At 37.1% G+C, this 21,463-nt stretch overlaps 2 protein-coding genes across 3 annotated transcripts; both read right to left on the reverse strand.

Moving 5' to 3' along the window:
• Positions 1–5,677: 5,677 nt before the first annotated feature.
• LOC117786688 (pancreatic lipase-related protein 2) lies at positions 5,678–16,950 on the reverse strand. Of its 2 annotated transcripts, XM_034625048.1 has the most exons (4): positions 16,939–16,950; positions 9,652–10,177; positions 7,037–7,941; positions 5,678–6,468 (listed from the first exon to the last, which is right to left on the reverse strand). In XM_034625048.1, exons 2-4 carry the CDS (start codon positions 9,767–9,769, stop codon positions 5,881–5,883), a joined length of 1,611 nt encoding a protein of 536 aa, XP_034480939.1. In that variant the 5' UTR covers positions 9,770–10,177; positions 16,939–16,950; the 3' UTR covers positions 5,678–5,880. The 2 variants fall into 2 exon arrangements, with proteins under 2 accessions (XP_034480939.1, XP_034480931.1); XM_034625040.1 differs by lacking the exon at positions 16,939–16,950 and having other exon boundaries at positions 9,652–10,398.
• A 1,623-nt stretch (positions 16,951–18,573) lies between these two features.
• Positions 18,574–20,565, reverse strand: LOC117787639 (uncharacterized protein PB18E9.04c). Its single transcript, XM_034626214.1, has 3 exons — positions 20,548–20,565; positions 19,543–19,607; positions 18,574–19,474 (listed from the first exon to the last, which is right to left on the reverse strand). The coding sequence occupies exons 1-3, from the start codon at positions 20,563–20,565 to the stop codon at positions 18,574–18,576; spliced, it is 984 nt and encodes a 327-aa protein (XP_034482105.1).
• Positions 20,566–21,463: the final 898 nt, after the last annotated feature.

A 21,463-nucleotide genomic window follows, 5' to 3' on the forward strand; every position in this document is an offset into this window, starting at 1 on the left:
CGAATTGCGGAGATTCAAAGAGAGAAAATTGATCAGCTATCCTTGTTAAAATAATATATCAGTATTATGTATGTTGAAATAAAAAATATCATAAGATAGATCTGACAAATAGCTATTTCAAGTCAATTCAACTTATTTTTGAGAGAATTTGGCTCAGAAATATCGCCAGGCTCCCAAAATGGCATTTAGAGCATTTCAGTCCGAGGATCCATGGGATCGTGATCAAAATGAGGCTCATTAAAAGTTGCAGTGGTTCTGTGGGGACTGTGAGTTAATGTTATGAGTATTGGACAATGTCGGATCGCCAAAAAGAATTTATTTGTTGCTCTTAGCCAGGACAAGCGACAGAAATCAGGAGAAAGGGGGCAGGAGACAGAAGACAGGAGGCAGGCTGAGAAGAAGAGCTTGTAAGCTTGTTATGGGTATCAGCAGCTGCAGCGACAACTGAGCATCATTTTTATGACCCTTATTTATGGTTATGTTTTCGGGTCTCCAATTGGCTCCAATGGATTCTCCAAGTTGTTTGCCAGCCTGTCGCCAAAGGACGGACAAAAAGTTTCAGCGAATGTAATCGATATTTTCGCTTTGGCAAGCGATTCTCGAGATTCTCAGACAAAAGATGTAATAAGAGGGGGGAAAATCCAGTGAGGATACGAGTACTTGTAGTATTATCTTAAAAAGGACTAAGAGAAAGCAGCACAAAAAGTGGAAGGGAGCAGCATAATGCGATAGTCAAAATAACAAATTATGCTCAAGCACGCAGGATCATATTACCTTACATACACATCTAAACCATTCCATGTCATTATTCCATTATAACCGCCTCCCCCCCCTCAATACAACGCCCATCTCATTCACAACTGCGTAGTGGAAGGGGGCGTGGCAGCAGCAGCAGTAGCTGGAGTTCCTTTGGCTTGGGAAAAGCAGCATCAGGTGACTGCGGTCGATGGTTGCTGCTGCTGGTGGCAAAGTGCGCAACGTGCAACCGGCCGTGGCACGTGTCCACATCCATAAGCAAAACCTCCGACTGTGGACTGTTGGCCATGTGGATCATGAACCATGGACCATGTGAATTACCGCAGGCTGCACGCCCCCGGCTGCTGATAAGGCACGTTTATGCTCTAACCAGGAGGAGGAGCAGGAGGGGAGACACAGACAAAGACAAAGACAGAAAGAGAGTGAGAGAGAGTTCCGGGAAGCAGCTTGTGTTTTGACAAATTATATTTGAAATGCAATTAAAAAAAGGCAGCTGAATCGAGTCACTGTTCCCAGTGTTTCCATACAACCTTTTTCTTCGTCCTTTTTTTTTTTTTTTTTGGAGAATCCTTTGACCTGTCACAACTTTTCCTAAAGCCAAACAAAATGTCCTCAGATTTGTTTGTTTGTTCATTCTCTCAATTTTTCTCTGCATTTTGTCATATGACATTTAAGCAACCCCTTCCTTACACCGCCGCCCCCTTCTGCCACCCCACAGCCCCTGTCGCAGCGAAAGTGGGCGTGGCACGCGTTGACAGGCAACTTGCGATAATGCCGCATTGTTAACGTTGCGTCCCTTTGTTGTTGCCTTCCTTTGTTTTAATTGTTTACTAATGATATTTAAATTAGTACTCTATATGACCGCGAGCGGTTTCTTTGTTTTATTTACTCGTAAGTCCTTCACATATCATCGAGACCCAGTTCCCTGCATTTGACATTCCCCACAACCCTTTTGAAATCCACACACATACGTACATACGTACATATGTTGTAAAAAGGATTGTGTGCTTCAAAGGGAATAGTCCATAAAACAGAATGTTTTGTTTTATAGTCAAGTATTTGACTGGCAGGACAGATGTTAATTTACAGATGCTCTGCAGCATGCAATTAACAGCTCTGTAACTTAACAGACTAGTGTTATGTAAGTAAAAACCCTTCCGAGGTCTCTAGTCAATTTTCAACTGATCGTTCCTATGACTGCGATATGTTATAGTAGTCTGATCTTAGCCCAATTTGCTCAAGATGCATGAGACAATAAAATATACACATTATTTGAGATAGCTTCAAGATAGCTATAAAAATGAGACACTAATATGTACACATTTCGTGCCTAAATCAAGTATTTTAAAAATTACAAAAATTGATATTCGTAAGTAAATATAACTATATATTACTCCGTTTATATTCGAGTAGGACCTAGTGTCTGCTAGATTTAAATAAATACAAGTATTTTAGACGTCGGAGTGGAAATATAACTACTATCACTTTAATAACGTGATAAGTTATGTTATCTGGGAAAATAAGAAATGATCCGAAGAAATGATTCTTAGCTTAGCAACAAAAGCTTTTTAATAAGTTGACACTGAAATTTGTTAAGGTGAGTCACCGACCTGCCACATAATTAGAGCTACAGTTTACAAAATAACTGGGCTCAAATCCTACACTGTCATGTTAACAAATCTGTTATCACTGCGGACGGCAGTTCGCGCTAGTGACGAAAGCACCACGAAGGGTGCAAATGGTGACTAGCAATATATACAGCTAATATGAAAATTTGCCAAAATGAAAATTTGATTGCGTTATATACCGATCGATAGGTTTAGTCCTAACTAGGAAAATGGCATACTAACTAAACAGCTTTATGAAAAAAGGGTGTGTAAGTGGGAGGGGCAAAATTTAAATGATTGCAGCTAGTGGGGCTGTTGGGGCCTTTTGGTTACATATTTTATTTTTTTCTAATTAAAAATAGGCGTCGATTGATACCTCGATCACCCAAATCCGATAACTGGTTCAAATGATAATAAGTTTTGAAATTTTTAGTGGACTTCTCAAAATGAAATAAAAAGTCAGTTTGTTTTTTGTTTGTTTGTATAATATTTATATTACATTTTTTATTGTTCGTCATAAAATTGGATATCAGAAATTTTGGGGCATCTAGACTTTCGTCACTAGACTTTTACCTCTTGAAGAGGTTTTTTTTGGTATACTTTTTCTGTTCTGTGCTCATATAATAATAATTATGAATAAAAAAAAATTTGTTTTTGGGAATTTAAGGTATTTTTCCAAAAATTTCTTAAGAATTTAAGATTGTGGCATTCCTTAAGAGTTTTTCAAAGATATTCTGCTCTGTTTTCAAAAGAAATGCCAAAGTGTACTTAAGCAATTGCAACTATTTGGTATGCGTGTATTTATCCATATCCTGTCTTATGTATAGTATTTGTATTTGCATTTGTCGTTGAGCTGTCTGTTGGAGCTGAAGATGGAGCTGGGCTCCAAGGCGAAGGGACTGGCATAATTATGTCGTCATTATCAAAAACACGTGGTGCAATTTAACAACATGACACTGGAAGTATTCCGGAGCACACGCCACAAATTATGAATATCAAAATGTGCGCAAGATAAACGACACAGGAAAAGCAAAAGTTGGGAATGGGAAGGGAAGGGAATGGGGTTGGGGTTGGGGCTGGAAAATTAGTTTTCCACGCATCGTCAGCAAACACAATGGAGCATCTCTGGAATGGGAAATGGGGATTGCGATTGGGATTGGGTTGGGATATGGAAATGGAGTTGGAGAGTAAGAGGGATAGACTGGCACCTACACAATGATAATTTACAGCAGATTGTCGCCTTTCGGCCTGCTGGCAGTTGAGGGATGTGCAGGAGTGGGGCTGGGGGGGGTAGCAGGAGGAGTAGGGGCGCTGCAATAGATGCTACGTATTTTTGGATGGGCATTTGCATTCAATTACGGCAGCTGTGAGCCGGACAGATTTATTTATATGCACGCGCCATAAAGAAAGCCCCAAAACTGCGCCACAGATTCGTCCGTGGAGGGAGACGGAGTGGGGAGACGCAGCGGGGGTGTAAGGAAAGAGTGATGAGTCGTAGGTAGAGAGCAAAAGAGTTGGCGGTGGCGGTGGCGAAGGCGGAGGCTGCGCTCAATCATAATTATGTGATTTGTTTGCAACGCCGACGCGGATGACGATGGCGGACGGGGGACTAATTAAACGGACGGAGGCGCTACCGAGCGACGATTTGACGCTAGGTGGTGGTGCTGGGGTTGGGGGTGGGAATGGGAATGGGAGAGAGAGTGAGGGAGTGAAAGGGTGCGCTGTTGAGCGTGGGGCATGTTGACGTATTGTCGCTTGTGTCTCGTCTAGTGAAAGTTATGACATTTTGATTTGAGTTTCATTTGATGTCGCTCAGCCGGCGCTCGGCATTGCAAAGAATCTGATTTATGGAACGCAGAGAATGAAAAAGGGGGTGGGAGGTGGAGGTAAGCAACTAATTAAGATGGAACTTTGAGGTCGTTGCATGCAACACAGCTGCAGGCAATTTAAAAGATGTCACACGGAAAGCAAAGGATTCGCTTTTTGAGTGCACCAAATGCTAATTGCAGTGGGTGTGGCAAGACATCTCTGTGTGTGTGTGTGTGTGTGTGTGGCACTTTGCATGCCACTGCATTCAACGGCACAGAATGTGACACTTTGGGGCACAATCGACATCGATAAACATTATTAATGAATGCATATTATTGAGTAAGGGGCAGGGGGACAACATGCTACAACACCATGCCACATGAAAAGGTTCGGAAACGATTTCAAATTTCAATTCCAATTTCAATTCCAAGAAACCCAAAAACCCAGAATGAAACAAACCTCGACTCAAGATTGTCAACATGATCATCAACTGGCCCAACTGGATGGATGCCCATATGCCCGTGTGTTTGGTGGCAACCAGCGCGGTGGGAGGGGGCAGACCTTGGGCCGCTCCAAGTGCCACTAACCTGTGGAATGTGTTCGAGCCAACCACAAACAAAAGACAAACGACAAGCGACAGAAATGAAGTAAAATAAAACAAAAAGCGGAGAGAAAAAAAAAACAGAAAGAAAACAAAAACGAGTCAAATCAAATGCAGATAATATCAATTATATGTAAAAGATACACACGCATGCGATAGATACATTCGCCGAGATAAGCATTTAAATTATTAACCACAACAACAACAGTTGACAACGGCCCCAACAACCAAAACAACAACAACAACAACTTAGTAGAATCACACAGCAAAAGGATCCATGGTATTTAATGTATGCATTTATATACATATATATATATATGTGTGTGTGTGTGTGTAGTGTGTGTATGACAAAAGTATCGGTATCTGTATAATTCACTAGAAACAAAAGCTGATTTGAATCATACCCCAATGAATTAGACTGAAATTGAAACGGACTGTTCCCATCACTGCCAATCGAAAACATTTTCAGAATAAATTCTTCTAACAGAATATTCCGAATATCCAAATCATAATTATTTTAATGAATTTTATGAATGTTAATATCTTAAATGAATGAAAAGTGAAACATTTCATATTAACGTTTTGACAAAAATCACAAATTTGTTATGTGAATAAGTGAATTTTTTGATGCATATATTCCCCTACTCCCAACCGAGCTCGTCATCTATGTAAGAAGTCAAGTTAATATTATATATCATACTTTCTTTATTTGTAAATATTCTAAATACTCTAACAAAAAAAAAAAAAAACAAAAAGGTTATTAAAGCAAATATAATATAAATAACATTTACGTATATATACATATATAAATAACATTGTGCTCTCCCTTTGCTCTAATTTACGCTTGATATAATTTTTATATCTTATTTTCTAAAACGAATACTATAATCAAATACAAAATGCCTTTTTTTTTGCCTTTGCAGTGGGTAGTTTGGTGCGAGGCTAGGGAAAAAAGCGGGAACAGTTAGCAGAGAAAGCCACCACATTTGATGTGTGGTTATGGTGGTTTTTGTATGGGCTAAGCGCAAAAATGTGTTGCCGTCTTTTGGGCATGTCACAGCAAAGCTTTAGGTTAATTGCTATTTAATTAATTGGTTGCTGTCTCGGCTAATCCTTGCAGTAGCGTGTGTGGAGCACGTTTTCCGTGCCGGAGAGAATGGCGCTCTCGTGGAGCGGACAAAGCTTCAAATAAGTATCGCTCGATTCCATGGACTCGATGAGTATGTACTCAAGGTAGATGCGCGGGGAGGAGAGTAGACGCCAGGTGAGTGGATTGAGTATATTCGTTTGATACTCCCAAAAGACGGTCGCATGACCAGGATCTCTGAGATCCTTGCCCGGCAACAATGCCGTATAGTCGAATCCTGGCTCAAAGTACATGGGCTTTGGAGAGAACTTCATCCGCTCGGTGCTCTTCTTGCTGTGCTCCCCATGCAATCGAATGGAGAGCGTGCCAATCTCACCTCCATGCAGTGTGCTCTCATCGTGACTGGATACGCGCACTGTGATCTTGTAGTGCAGCCGGCAGAAGGGTTTGCGCTCACCAGTCATCAGATAGAAAACTGGCGGCGGATCCTGCGGCTTAATAAGTCCCCGCGACTGCTGTTCCCTATAGTCCTCCTCGCTGTGGAATCCCATGCGCATACACAGACGCCCAGGCTCATCACAGCTGCTGCATTTGGCATCCTTGAAGCTCTACGGAAAGAAGAATAACAAGGATTAGTCAAGCAAAACAGTCAGTTGATGAAAATCCAAAGTGAACATTAAAATATTCATAAAATAAAAAAAAATACTATAACATTGTTTCAGCAATTTACAAATATTTAGAAAATTAGAATCTTTGAGATTGTTTGAATATAGGCATCAAGATAATATCAAATTATGAACATTTGTAATGCTTTTTATTTACGTTGTAAATGATTTCGTTAAATAAAATCATTAGTAAGCATTTCTAATGTAGCAATTAACTTTTTCTTATGTATAACTAAAGTTTCAGCAAATTTTTCATAAAAAAACTCGATTATTTTTTTTAAATATTTTAACTTGATTAATCAACTTAAAATAAATCAATTTATCGAAGTTTTCGTAAATTTCGTTATGCTATTTGAACACGATACATCGGCTCCAAATCAATTTATCGATTTTTAACTTTTTTAACTCGATTTATCGGCACAAAAATTGTTAAAAATGGTTTATTCAAATTTAAACCATTGATGCTTTTCTTAAATTACATTACGAGTGACTCAGTGTCTCATCAACTTACATCGAAGGAGTCGCAATTCATCCCCAGGAAGGGGCACTTGCCCTCAATGCTCTCCGTGAAGTACTGTTCGCTGCGAATGTGATTGCAACCGAGGAACTCCTGCATTGTGAGGAATAGTGTCGCCTTGCGGTTGTTCTTCATCACATCCTGCAGCTTCTTATCGCAGCCGGGATTGTCGAACCCGCCATTTGGATAGAAGTCGACGTGGCCCAGACGCTGGATGATGCCCAAGCCGCCCTTCATCAGCGGATTGGCATCCGTGTGCACAATGTCCACGAAGTGGGCATCGGAGCGATCCAAACGGACAATGGGATCGGTGTCGGTGAACAGAGGAGCCGCCGGATCCAAGCCAGTGATGCGGCCCATCTTCAAGCCAAAGTCACGCTGCAAATGGGAGCCCGCATAGCCGGATAGATGGGCGCCCAGTGAGTGACCAATGATGTGAACCTTATCCAAATTGGGCAGACGCAGCTCCTCGTACAGCATATGCACCACATGCGCCGTGATGGCGCCCACCAGTCGAGTATTGGCCACCGCCTGCACATACGGAGGACTCGCACCGCCGCCCCAATCAATCAGAATCACACTGCAATCATTCTCCGGGCAGTGGTTCATCAGCGCCTTGGCCATTTCCAGCATCCAGGGTATGTCACCCGACTCCAAATATCCATGGACTATCAAATAGAGCCTGCCTCGCTTGTTAATCCCCAATCCCTGCACACTATCCGGATCATTGAGATCAATGTACTTGGGCTGATCCATTGTTCTTCTCGTGTGCAGCGTAAAATGTGGCTCAATCTCCGAGGGCTTCTGTGGATGCACGCTAATCGTGCGTGTCACGGTATTCCATGGTCCGTTGATCGGAAAGCAGCCGTAGACTCCAAAGCATTTCACCTCGTTTATGTCTGAAATAATACAATAGAAATTCTGAGAATGAGTTTCCATAAATCCGACAAAGTTTTACAAAATTGAATTTATAATTAAATAAAAAATTATCTAAATGAATGGAAAAATCTTTAGGAGGGGTTACCTTGAAAACAGGAAACACCATATACCATAAGATATTATTCTAAATCTTATTTTTTAACCAAATTTAAAAAAGGATGAAATTATAATTTAAGTTGAATTTTTATGCAAAATTTATAGAATAACTGTATATTTTACATTTTTATAATGGAATTCAGAGTGGAGAATTGAACCCAGTAATTTTTCAAAGTGTAAGCCATAAAAATGTCAAAAATACCCAAAAAAAAATAAAAAACCTTTTGGTTGGGGTTTTTGGTATTTTGTTTTGGTATTAAAAATTGAAAATAATACATATTAATTTAATCATTTTTAATTACAAAATTTAATAATAATTTTATAGCTTGTATGGAATTATAGCTCAAATTATGTTTTATGATAAAAAAAAAAATTGAATAAATGCCAAATGATTTTCAAATTATAATATTGCTAAGACGATGTTATACAAAGCCCTTAATAATTATAATTATTCTGTTAAGCAGTCATTGACTGTCTGCTCAGGCGTATAAGCAGTTGCCAAGTAGACAACTTTACTAAGGGGTACTTCCTTCCTTACTTATGAAGTAGATCGACAGCCTTCATCGACTGCTCAACGTTGCGTGGCAGTCAGAAGAAGTCGCCTGTCTTCCGCTCGGCTGATCAATAACGTCATAGCTTTTGGCTTTTTTTTTTTTTTTCCATATTTTCTTTTATCGTTATAGCTGTTGTTGTGGTGGTACCATTGTCATATTTAGCTTATCGTTTGCTGGTGTCTTATTTAAACTTATATCGGAAGTTTTCAATTAAATATTCGTGTGTGCCGGACCTGTCGTCAATAACTAATAGAATCAGTATCGAAAATTTGCAAATGTGACGTCTTTTGGCCTCTAAGCCAATTGTTAAAAAAAAAACTTTGGATATAGCTCAACTGAACAATCTAGACAAAATGAAGTTTTTCCTTCAGCGCAGTTGTGGAACCAGTTCCCGTTCTCAATGAGTTGAATGAACTATTGAAACCAGAATTTGTTTGCACAACCAAACACTTGAAGATGCTCTCAGACTTCAACTTAGACGAGGCATGGGCCAAAGTCTCGATTCGTTTGACTAATGAATGCAGAAGAGCTTTCAATTTTCCAGGTGGAGATCTTAAAATAACATTTCTCATTTAATACGAGTATTGTAAATGCAGTTATGAAGAATCAGTCTTACTTTTTTAGAGGAAACATTACTCATGGGATACCCAAAATATATAAATTTATGTTAAATACTCCTTAAGCTATAATAAACATTTACTTAAAGACTGCAATACCTCAGGTTAATAATGAAGAAATATTCTACACTTTATTTAAATACAAGTTTGTACTGCATTGAAAACTTTAAGCCCGTTTTCTGCAAAATAGTCCTATTAGAGATATGACAGTCTTGAAGTTAGTGAGCTACATATCGATGTTGGGTAACTGGTATATTTTGCCATAAAACGACAAAATATTTAGCTACGACACTTGAATGTTCTACTATAAACTGTCAGTATGTGCACTTAAAAAAATAATTAATCCGCCCAATAAGTAATTGTTGTTCAATCTGAGTATTGGCCGCAAGTTGAGATCACTTACCACTTTTGGCCGCTGGGGGCAAATCGATTAGCGTGTTGACTGCCGCACGACTTGTGTGATTCGCCAAATAGAGCATTGTCTGCAGCATGAGGCCGCCTGTGGTGTTTGCCACATACATCTTGCAATGATTCTTGTTGCTTATTGGCTTTTTATAGTTGTTGTTGTTGTTGCTGGTGTAGCTGTTAAATGCTGCTGCGTTGCAGTCAGTCTACATTTTAGCCAGGAACTAACCGAGCGAGTTTAGTTCACCTTCACTTCACGTCAGTGTTTGATTATATATTTAGTTTATTTCTATTTATTGATAGAGGAATTAACTGAAGTAGTTAGTTATACGATTTATGGCCATTGAATAAATCGTTTTGTTGTAGTTATTATTATGACTTTTTTTAATTAAGTTTAGTTAATCTTATCGTGCACCTGTCTCTATCTGTCTGCTTGTCCACTTGACGTTTGTCCACTTCGCTTTGCCTATTATCATTAGTCTCTATGTCTTTATTAAGTACGTGTACTTAAGCTTTGCACGTTTCTTTCATTTGTTAGCCGGATCAATCCGTTTAGTTTTTGCTCTCGCTCTCGCTCTCGTGTCCCGTATTTTTGGTGTCGTTCTTGCCACGATCGCGTACTTGTTCCCGTTAACTTTGACTTTCACGTTCTCTTGAAATAGTCGCACCAATCGTTACTCTCTGTCGTGTGGTTCGTTTGACGGCCGCCACAACACTGAACCGATCAGCTGCAAGCTACGCAATTTTTATGCCCATCGCATCGCATCGGTCCGATCGATCGATCGATCGATCGTCGGCAGTCCGATGACTTAAGTTAAGCTTCGGGCCCGACGGTGCATGGACGTCGCTTCTGACGTTGCACAGTGGGACAGAAAGGGATGGGGACTGTATTTAAATCATATTTTCCATAAAAGCGATTGTAAAAGTAATAAATGCATTCGATAGAGAAATCTTCAAAGATTACAAATCCAAAAGATTTTTGAAATCAGGTCAAAATTGTTAAAGTTAACCCTTATTTCAGTGCACGCACAAATGTGCAAATTTTCATAAAAATGCAAACTTAAAAATTGTTTTGTTGTCAAGTTATACGACCGATCATTATGTTTTTGATTTCATCTGAAAAGCATGTTTCTTTCTAATTAAATGCCGTTTGTTTCTTCACTTGATTACTTTTTATCCCAGCGATGTTTAAAAAATCACTAAAATTATGCTATTTTTCAACTTTGATGGAAGATAAAAAAAATTATACACTCTTGGACACCATCCCACTACTTCAGTGCGCTTTGGAAATCAATTTTCTAACTATATTTTTCAGTTTTGTTTGCGCCGTTTTGCGCATCTTTTTTTTCAAGTTCAAAAACTGACGCAACATCGCTTAAAAATGGTGATGGAAGAAGAAGAGCGCAGTGCAATTTCATACGTTTTCGCTATGCCAGGCACCATACAAGATTTATCAAAAAACAAAAATTTTTTTTGTTTAAATAAGCGTTATAAACTTTTTTATATAGTAAACCATGCTGTTTAAATAATGAAATAGATTGAAATTTATATTTCGAACAAAATAGAAATAATTTTTCTTTTTTAATTTAACATGTAAAAAAATATGCACTAAAAATATTTTTCTAGCTTTGACCGAAAGCCCTTAATCAACCAGTGGGCCTAATACGTAGGGAAAATTTTAAAGCTCTAGAAGTTCTTTATTAAATGCTTTTTAAATTTTTAAAAATTCTTTTTTGGTTCAAAAGATATGATTTTTGTACAGCAAAACCAGAGATTGTTCCACTGTGCGTTGCTGCCAGGGGTACAGAAGCCCTGAGAGATAAGCCTTCCCCCTCTCGCACATTTCTTGCAGAGTACTACAATGCACAGATGCAAAGTACAAGCGCTCACTCTTGATGCATATTTTAGTGATAAGCCAAGCAGCGAAACGGCGCAGAAGATCAAAGTCGCCGGACCGCAGCCAGAAACTTCAAATGACTATGAACGACTTGTAACGGTTTTATTTATTTGAGTCTATCAAATTCCATCTCTTTTGAAACTCAGAGAAAACATTGAAAATGTACTAAACTAGTCAAAGCGTTTGACAAAAAGCAACACGGACTTAGAGATAAGGAAAGAGGCAGATTTAAATAGTGGGTATGACTGTACAGTTATTGGGTCTTATCGATTTGCCAATCGGCAACTGGAAGTGTGTCAAGCTCTTGGGTTTGGATTGGTGGGAGGCATTGCAGGTGCTGTCAATGTCTGGGGGTAGACCTTATCAGTGATCAGAGCGTTTCGTTACGGATTCGGTTTAAGTCTCTGATTCGGAATTGTATACGAACTCAGACATCGAGTCCAAAGTCTAAAGGCAAAGGTGTTTACCGGTTTTTTAGTTTCTTGACTTTTCCACCAGGATTTCATTGCGCCATTGACGTCAATCGACTCCACTGCTGCTAGTCGATCGCCCAGATCACCCAGAATATACCAGCTCAGCTCTTATCATTGATCGCACTCTGTTCATACATATTTATTTACATACATCATCATCATCATTTGTTTGTTATTGTTTCCGAGTACCGATCTCGCCTTCCTTCCTCTGGCTCTCTATATTTTTAATTATCTCACCCCTTGTCAATCTCCGCATTTCGCAAAAATAACCAGTATCAATCGGGAATGTACACCAAAAATGAAATACGATAGTCCAGTTTTTCTCTCTTATAGAACCTATAGCTTAAAAGTTCAAGAGTAAGTCACACACGGGAAAATTGGTAGTGATATCGAATTAAATCAATTTAATTAAGACTGACTGAATAGTTAACGAGAAGCTTATGACAGTATTGAAAGGGCTATTAAAATACTTTAAAATTAATTTCAGATTATTTAAAAAATGTTATCCATTTTTGCAGCATTAGAGAATGACCAAAATCTGCAGAGGACTAAAAAGTCTTTTAGCTTAAAGAATTTTCGCTTGAATGACTATAAGTAATGTTAGAGCGTACCAAATTAAATTGAAATTTCTTTAAAATTATTCAATGCCAAAGTTAAAATTTAATAACTATTTATTTTCAATGGTAATTAACAAATTTTTACCACGCACTACTTTTTTCAGTGCCAGTGAAATGTCCATTTCATTGAAATCATTTTTTTCAATGTTTGTGAAATGGAAATGCATTACAAAAGTAGTTAATTGGACCCGTATCTGATAACTAAGTATGACGCCTTAAGGAATTAACTGAAATTTAAGCATCAACTTGATAATTTATGGTTGATTTTGAGAGTAGCAATGATGAATTCAAATTATAATTCAATCTGAATTTTTATTCAAAATTTATATAATAACTGTTTACTCTAGAGATGTTGAATAAAAATATTTTTGAAAACAACCGTTCGAAATGTTGGTGTTCCTCCTTCAGAGATTTTATCTATTCGAACAATTTTTTTTGTATCTTAAATCAATTTTAAAGATATTTTAGTTCAATTTAATAAATACTTAATTTTGTCAAATCTCTCAAAATTCTTTTAGACATTTGAAAGCATTGTTTTATTTCGGGAACACCAACAATTGCTTTTGAGTTGCTTTAGCGCTGTTATAAATTTGTAGAACATACCTGGATGTTACATTTTTACTATGGAAATTTTTCTTAACATTTCAAGGTGGGGAATTGAACCCAGTTATTTTTCAAGCCAAAGGTTTTTAATTTTCTTTGGGTATTTTTAGCATTTTTATTTTGAAAAGCCCGTGGCTTAGGACCATAAAAATTAAAAAAGTTAAAAATACCCAAAGAAAATAAAAAACCTGCCAAAATACTAAAATATTTCAGGGGTTTTTATTTTGTCTATTAAAATTAAAAATTGAAAATAATAAAAATTAATTTAATCATTTTTAATTAAAAAATGCTGAATTTGACAAAATGGAAATATTTGCATATATTTTTATGGTCCTAAGCCAAGGGACGTTAAAAATAAAAATGTTAAAATACCCAAAGAAAATAAAAAACCTGCCAAAATACTAAAAAACTCCAGGGTTTTTTTTGTCTATTACAATTAAAAATTGAAAATAATACATATTAATTTAATCATTTTTAATTAAGAAATGCTGAAATTCACAAAATGGAAATATTTGGAGAAATATCGCCAATGCATATAATACCATAATAATCTTTTTAAGGATGGAAAGTGAAACATTTATATTATAAGTATATATATATATATACTTATGTATGTATTTATAAGTACATATGTAGGTGTATAGACACGCCTTCTTAAATGCGATGCACATTTCGAGATTTCATAACGATTGCTCTCATAATCGTTGAGATCAATGCGTTCACTCAAGACCTATTGATGTAATATGTAAATATACAATTTTACTTGATAGGGCTTGGATTAGCATGTGGTAATTAAATGTAGTACTGCAGTTGGTAACAAAAAAATAAACAATATGTTTATTTACTTAATTTGTTTTTCAGAAATGCCAAGATTTGACAGGCGTAAGCCAGAGATGGCGACGTAAGAACATTCCCGTATTCAACATTTGCGCACACATTTCTTTACAGTGTCAAAGTGCAATATTGAAAATTGAGAGTGCTCGACTACGATATACCCTGAGCCTAGCGTTAGTCTGCACACATCATATTTTTCTCATTAAATACTAAATGTTTAAAAACATATATAAAAACGTTGAAAAGTGGAATTTGATGTGCGAATAACAGCCGAGTCTACAGCGAGTCTACATCAAACTAGAACTGCAAAGTTTTGTGATAACTCTATCTAAGGGTACACGCAGGTCAAGATTGAATTCTAATTTTAAACGCTCCCTTTCACCACCTTAATATAAATAAATTGAATTGCTTGATCAATTTTAAAAGTTTAGCTGGCTGCAGGAGTAGATCAGGTCGACCGATAAGATACGGCAATAGGTTCATTTTTCAATAAGTCCACGTACAGGATAACGCATTTATTCCGTTTTTTGGAGTGACCCGCATGCTCCCTAAACATGAGTAAAGAACTTGTGGGCGTTGTTGGTCTGATGGATTTATATATTACCATTTACCATTCAAAACCATTCAAAACAGAAGTGCTAATGAAATTTTATTTCGAAAAATTGTAAAACAAATTTAAACTGCTAAGGATATAAAGGAATGTATAAACTTAAACATAAACAACACTTGCCCATGAGGAATATATTTATAGAATAGAAACAGCGATCATCGTAATGCTTACCGTTCCAAAGCTCACGAAAGTCACAACACATTCCAAAAAGCTCACCAAAGTCACAAACCCTATGTAAAGCTGACAAAAGCTGCCTATTAAGTAGGCTCTTTCACAAACATGAATAGTTTTGGTTCGAACCTTAGTTCAATTTCATACAATAAAATATTTGTATTGTTATACATTTTTCTCTACATTTTGAACTAATTAAGTTTTTTTTTTAAAGAAACCAAGTTTTGATAATAATTTAAATTTATTTGAAGATTTAAATATGACTTATTTCAATGCGAAGCCTTAAATAATTGCGTAATATTAGAAAGCCATAAAATTTAAGTAATTGTATATTTTTCGAACCGAAACTTTTATTTTAGAAAGCGGTTCGGCTTAAGTTCGGGTTCTCAAAGTAAATAATTTCAAAGGGCTCGGTTCATGATCCGGTTCAGAACCAGTTTGCAGCCTTGATAGATATACATATGTATGTACGTGTATGAATTTAATACTATTACAAATACAACTCAACGCCAACGAATTAATTTTACGACTCATAGAGATTGCCGACGTTGCGGGGCAGCCGAACAGCGAGATGCCGAACTGCCATTGCCGAAGTCAAACGACACTTTCCGATGTTCGTATGCCGGCAGCGTAGCGGCAGATAAAAGTCCTACGCAACATGCGTAAGTCGTACAGACCTATGGTTTAGTTCTCGAGCAGCCTCCGTAAATGAACAACATACAAAATTTAGCATCTCGAAGTTCGAGGTTATTATAAATTCAAATTTGATTCATTATTAATAAAAGGGGTCAAGCGCATTCGATCAAATATCGACAAAGCCATAACGACAGTGATTCGTGATAATAAATCCTTTGAGGATTGAGCTGACATATTCCTGTTGGAGAGATTTTTTTCAGTTCCTAACAATTATTAACAAAGTCGATACGGAAACACTTGTGTTCATTTAATTAAAAACACAACATTGTTGTCCGCTTCAATAATAAACATCGCCGATTTCATACATTAGTCTCGAAATACTAAAGAAGTGCGTAAAAATATGTAAGTATATATATACTATAAGTTTCCACCATGACATCAAACAAACAATTAGCAAAATATTTAACAAAATAAATCGACAATCCACAATTATGACAAGCAATTCAACAAAAGATAACCTGACACCACTTATAATACTTTGCTCCCAGACCAAGTGCTGTGATCTGCGGAACCTTTGACCTACAAATCATCGGAGGTACCGGCACAGTGGCCCAAATTGGATTCCATAATAAATTAAAGCAGGTTAAAGTAGTCTCTTGTCGACGATTATAAGACGCAGAATTATACAAAGGTAAGCCAAGTTTTTTCATTATAAATATACCGACCACACAAATTCAGTTTTTTATAATATTATAAAATGTAAAATCCCTCTTGCTACATCAATAGCTTATCAAATCTGTTAAAAGTGTGTGTTAGTTAATAATGAAAAATTTAAAAAAAATATTAGAATTCATATAGTTATTCATATGTAGATCAATGTAACTAAGTCAAAATTCTTTGATAACTATATAAAACAAAAATCTCATTTCTCTAGGTCATACGTACAACAGTTCAGATGGCATTCGACATAAGAAACCAATTCTACGTTTTGTGGCTGAGTGACGTCATACTAAGTCAGATAAGGCGACGGAGGGACTCACCTCCAGATGTGACATAGACGTTGGAACGCGGCTTTACCGTCAGTAAATTTGACATACTTCGATTACGCTGTTCAGTTTTTTGGTAATTGAAGGCGTCAGTAGTAGTTTTTTGTTTTCGACTTTGGTGTCTTGGATTTTGAGTAGATGTATGCGGGTTTAATTTGCATGCAGTTAAAAATTTATATTTCTTATCGCTATGGTCCTAATGTATTACATAGAAGTGATTGCTGGTGGGCAACAACAAACTCTTTGATATTTGTGTATAAAAAAGGCCATGTGTTTTTGTTCTAAAATCAAATTGTATTTTCTGTAAAGTGCTTTAAGCATGATTTAAAAAAAAAGAACCCTCAAGTGTTAAAGTTGCGATAATTTTTTTTTTATATCATTTTCTGTGAAACATGTACCAATTATTTGTATTTTGGTTCCACATTTATTTTCGTAATCGCATAGTCCATCTTGATGGATGGGTGTAATGGTCTTTTGATAAGGAAGAGTATATTCGGTATACAGTAAATGTGAAATCTGTCTGTTTGTATTCTTGTGAGTTTTTCTATATTATATTTCTTTGATAGATAGTAAGAGTATATTCGGTATACAGTAAATGTGAAATCTGTCCGTTGTATTCTTGTGAGTTTTTCTATATTATATTTCTTTGATAGTGATCCATACTTGAGGCTTGTTCTGACCACTGGTGGTCACATCCAAAGGTTGATCTTTGGTTTATTTGGGGGTGTAATAGGTTATGCGCTATACCTTAACCTTTTAGAACAGGTATGGGTCCACTACACTATCACTCCTAGATGCCCTGGTATATTGGGCATAGGAAATTCTTGTTTTCGTTGTGAAAATTTCTCATGATGGTAATGATTCAATTTATTAAAGGGTAAATTATAGGACCACTGTTTGTTTTAAACTTGTTTTACATGATTCATAGTAAACTGAATCAGGTATTCTATATGACTGAAGAAATTATTCACGTGATTGCAGTTCTGAGTCTTAAATTGAAAGTTATATGAGTAACCCATTAAGTTATTAATGTAACGTGAATAATGAATTATTAGACTCTTTTACAACAAATTTATAATATTAAACTTTTTTAAGCACGATTTCCTGCAAAAGGAAACTTTTCTACGGTTGCACATTGATTAGAGTTATATATTTCTGGTAGCCTCTTCAAAAAATTTTCATCAGTGCATTCAGCGTTACCTACAAAATAAATGAAAGGGTATATTGTGTTCGTTGTTTTTATTGTTTTCTTTAATATATATTGTCATCGATGTAATCTTTAATGCTACGCATTATTAGATAGTCCAATAAGTCTTGAAACATATCGGTAACATACAGGTAAAGTTTTTCCTTAGATGTTTTTCTCTCTTAGAACTCAGTAAATTGACAATTTACCCTTTTTAAAAACTGTTTTAAACATTTAAAATCGATCTTCTCAACATTAAAAATGAATAAAATATTTAAATTTAGTATTTGTCTATCATGGTTGGCATATTTCACTTATAGAATTAAAAAAAAATCTATAACGGTCTATAGAGCTCAAATAAATATTTTAAAGTTAATTAATTAAGCAACATGTGTAAAAATTCAACTTTTTGTAATTCGAATGTGTAATTTTTAAAAAAAATAAAACTGATGACTCGAGAGTTTATTTATATACTCAAAGAATAGGCTCAAAGAAGTGATAAGGAGATGGGTAAATAAACATATAAGATCCCTAAAAACGGCGGGAAAAATATTACGGATGGCAGAGAAGTCGGTCATGCTTATATCGACTCGGCTGTTGATGCTGTTCAAGAATATATATAATTTAACATACATTGCAACGAAAACAAATAAATACAATAAGTTGTAGTATAAAAAAACTAATATGGATGGACTTTTAATATATTTTGTATTATTTTGTAAATGACAGTAAAAAAATGAATATGAGGGAAATGCCAAACTGTCGTTGGAACTGGTCTCCCAAGAGAGCTGCACAAATCAGTCTAGGCGTGCTTTAATACTAGGATGGGCGTGGCAGGTGGGCGAAACTAAACCAGGCTGTTGGACTCAAGGGTGGGCGTGGTGTCCTGCTGCTCCATGGTAACTTTCGAGTCAACGGGAGTATCAGTATCCTCCGTTGAGACAGCATCCCCCTCATCCTCCAACTCAGCTTCCTCGCTCTCCATTTGTCGCGCCTGTACACTGACAATGTTACGTTCCACATTCGGAACTTCTGCAACTGTGGCTGGAGCATACGCAGCGGTACTGCTAATGGATACTCCCGTGGGTCGGTCCTGGTCTGTGCTGGTGCTGGCACTGTTAAGGCCCATTCCCGACAGACTCGACATGCTGGGCATGCTGACTGGACACATGCAGGGCACAAACTGAATGCGAGTGCCGCTTTTCTCAGACAGCGTACTCTGCGGCTGATAGTTGAAATAGTCCGGATACGGATATTGCGGCCGGGTATTATAGAGATTGTTCACACGGCGAGTGTAGGTCGGATACTCCGCATTGTAGGCGGCGTAGCGCTGCGATGATGATGCTTCTGTCGTGCTGCTGGGCGGAGGAGGAGGAGCACTGGTTGTGCTGCTCGTTGTCGTTGATGTTGTTGTTGTAGTTGTAGTTGTTGGTGCCGGCGTGGTTGTTGTTGTCGAGGTGGTCGTTGTACTTGGCGCTGGCGATGTGCTGGACAAAGTGCTACTGCTGCCCATTGCGGGTGGTGTTACGTCCGTCTTGTGTCCGGCAGCGGCAGCATCATGACGTCGTGCTGCCGCATAGCTGGTCACCGCATACGGATTGTAATGGCGCCCGGACAGCAGCGGAGTCTGTGCTGCCCCATAGCCAAAGAGTGGTACGCTAAATGTCTCGCCCGCCAACGGCTGGTATGTGTAGGTGCGGAAGTAGGTGAGCGGGATCTGTTGCAGCACCTGGGAGCGGGGAGTTTCGCTGTCGAGGGTAAGGGGGAAAATCGTTAGGGAAACTGTCCACAAATTAAAACTAGACTACAAACTTACGTCGTTGACTTGGGCCACCAAAAGGCGCTGCTCTGCAGAGGAATAGTGCACAGACTAGCGATCAGCTGCAATAAGAGAAATTGACAAAGTGAAAGTGGATAGCGATAAAATGTCATAGGGAGTCCTTTTTTTTAAATTTCAATATTTTGAATTCGTCTTAGTTTTATCTAATTCTTATTAATAACACTAGCTAATAGCACAATTGTGTCTGTTATCAAATGTACTTTTCCTGAAGACCTATCACATTATCTAGAGCTACAGTTTGAAAAATAACTGGGTTCGAACCCTGCCATGTTAAAAAATTAGCACTGATATAACTTTGAGTACTATATAGCTAGCTTATTACATTAATAAAGCGTATCAAAAAAATATATAATATATATATATATATATATATATTTATTTTTTCCAGATTGAGCCTGTAATTTTTTATTTACTATTATTATTATCAAGCCTTAGTAATTTTAAGCATTCTGAAAGGTAATGAATATACTCAAATCTAATTATCATTTATACATAAATACCATTCCATTTTCCTAGAATGATTTGTATTAGTTTTGCAAATAAATTTTTTGAAATTAAGAAAATAAAATTTTATCCCTATATCTTCTTCTAGGAAAATTAAAAAAAAAAAAATTCTGCTCTCTCTATTTATTAATGTCGATTAGGAAGGGAATTAATTATATTCAGAAATTTTAAGAATACTGTAATGGAACGATCCTGAAAGTTTTAAAACGAAGGATACACAAAACATAAAGTTATGCAGTTTGCATTAAATCCCTTTGTGCTTGGTCAGTACATATATCTGAGCGATAATGACTTGTTTAAATAATGGAAGTTAATTTCAATCAGTTAAGTTCCACTTAAAAAAGTCTGTCCGTAAATATTATAACACACGTATTCGCTTACTTTAGCGTGGTTTTACGACATAATTTATATGATATTTTATTTTCAATTTTGTAATTTTATTCCAAAATTCTCTGGGATCTATTGTTATACACCTACCACAAAGTATTGCCACATTTTTGCGCTTAGTTTCAATACACTTCACAGCACTTCACTTGATTATTCTTGGATCTGTGTTGATCCTTGACAGCTTCACAATACAATAAAAAATACACAAAAAAAAAAAAGTTAGCTCTTCGAATTTCTGACTGTCCGCACGCGTGCTCAGCTGCATTTGTTCTAAAACCAAAAACAGTTATAGGCCAAGCTTTTATACCGTGGACTGTAGCCAGCGCAAGGGTCGGGGGTTCAATTGTCTGCTTCTCGGCCTCCGTCTCGGTCTTCGTCTCGGTCTGTAGCGGGGAGCTGCATCTGCTGCATCTGCCCCCCAGCAATATTCGTTAAACATGAAAGATGCCATGGCGCGCGTCTGCCTTTTGTTTCATCGGGTGGAACGGGGAGGGAAATAGGAAAAAACAAAAAAATAAGAGGGGGGAAAAAACAACGCGAGAAAATTAATTGCAGGTCTCAAGAATCCCAAAAGTCGTAAGAGCGAAAAATAAGTTTGGGAAATCAATAATAATAATGCGTTTAGAATAGAAAGCAACATCATTGACAAAATGAGTGAATGACTGTCGGGGTCTATTTTAGACTTGTATTATTTCAGTTATTTCAGTTTTTTGTTAGACCCCGTACTTAAGAACAAGTACAGGGGTCTATTGGGTTTGTTTTAAAGAATATGTGCGTAACAGGCAGAAGGAGGCGTGGCAGACCCTATAAAGTATATATATTCTTGATCAGCATCAATAGCCGAGTCAATATAGCAATGTCCGTCTGTCCATCTGTCCATCTGTCCGTCTGTCTGTCTGTCTGTCTGTATGAACACCTAGATCTTAGAGACTAAAAGAGCTAGAGACACCAAACTTGGTATGTAGGTCCCTCTCTATTGCAAGCAGATCAAGTTTGTTTCAAAATT

The sequence above is a fragment of the Drosophila innubila genome, chromosome X, assembly GCF_004354385.1.
Source record: "Drosophila innubila isolate TH190305 chromosome X, UK_Dinn_1.0, whole genome shotgun sequence".
Taxonomy (NCBI): domain Eukaryota; kingdom Metazoa; phylum Arthropoda; class Insecta; order Diptera; family Drosophilidae; genus Drosophila; species Drosophila innubila.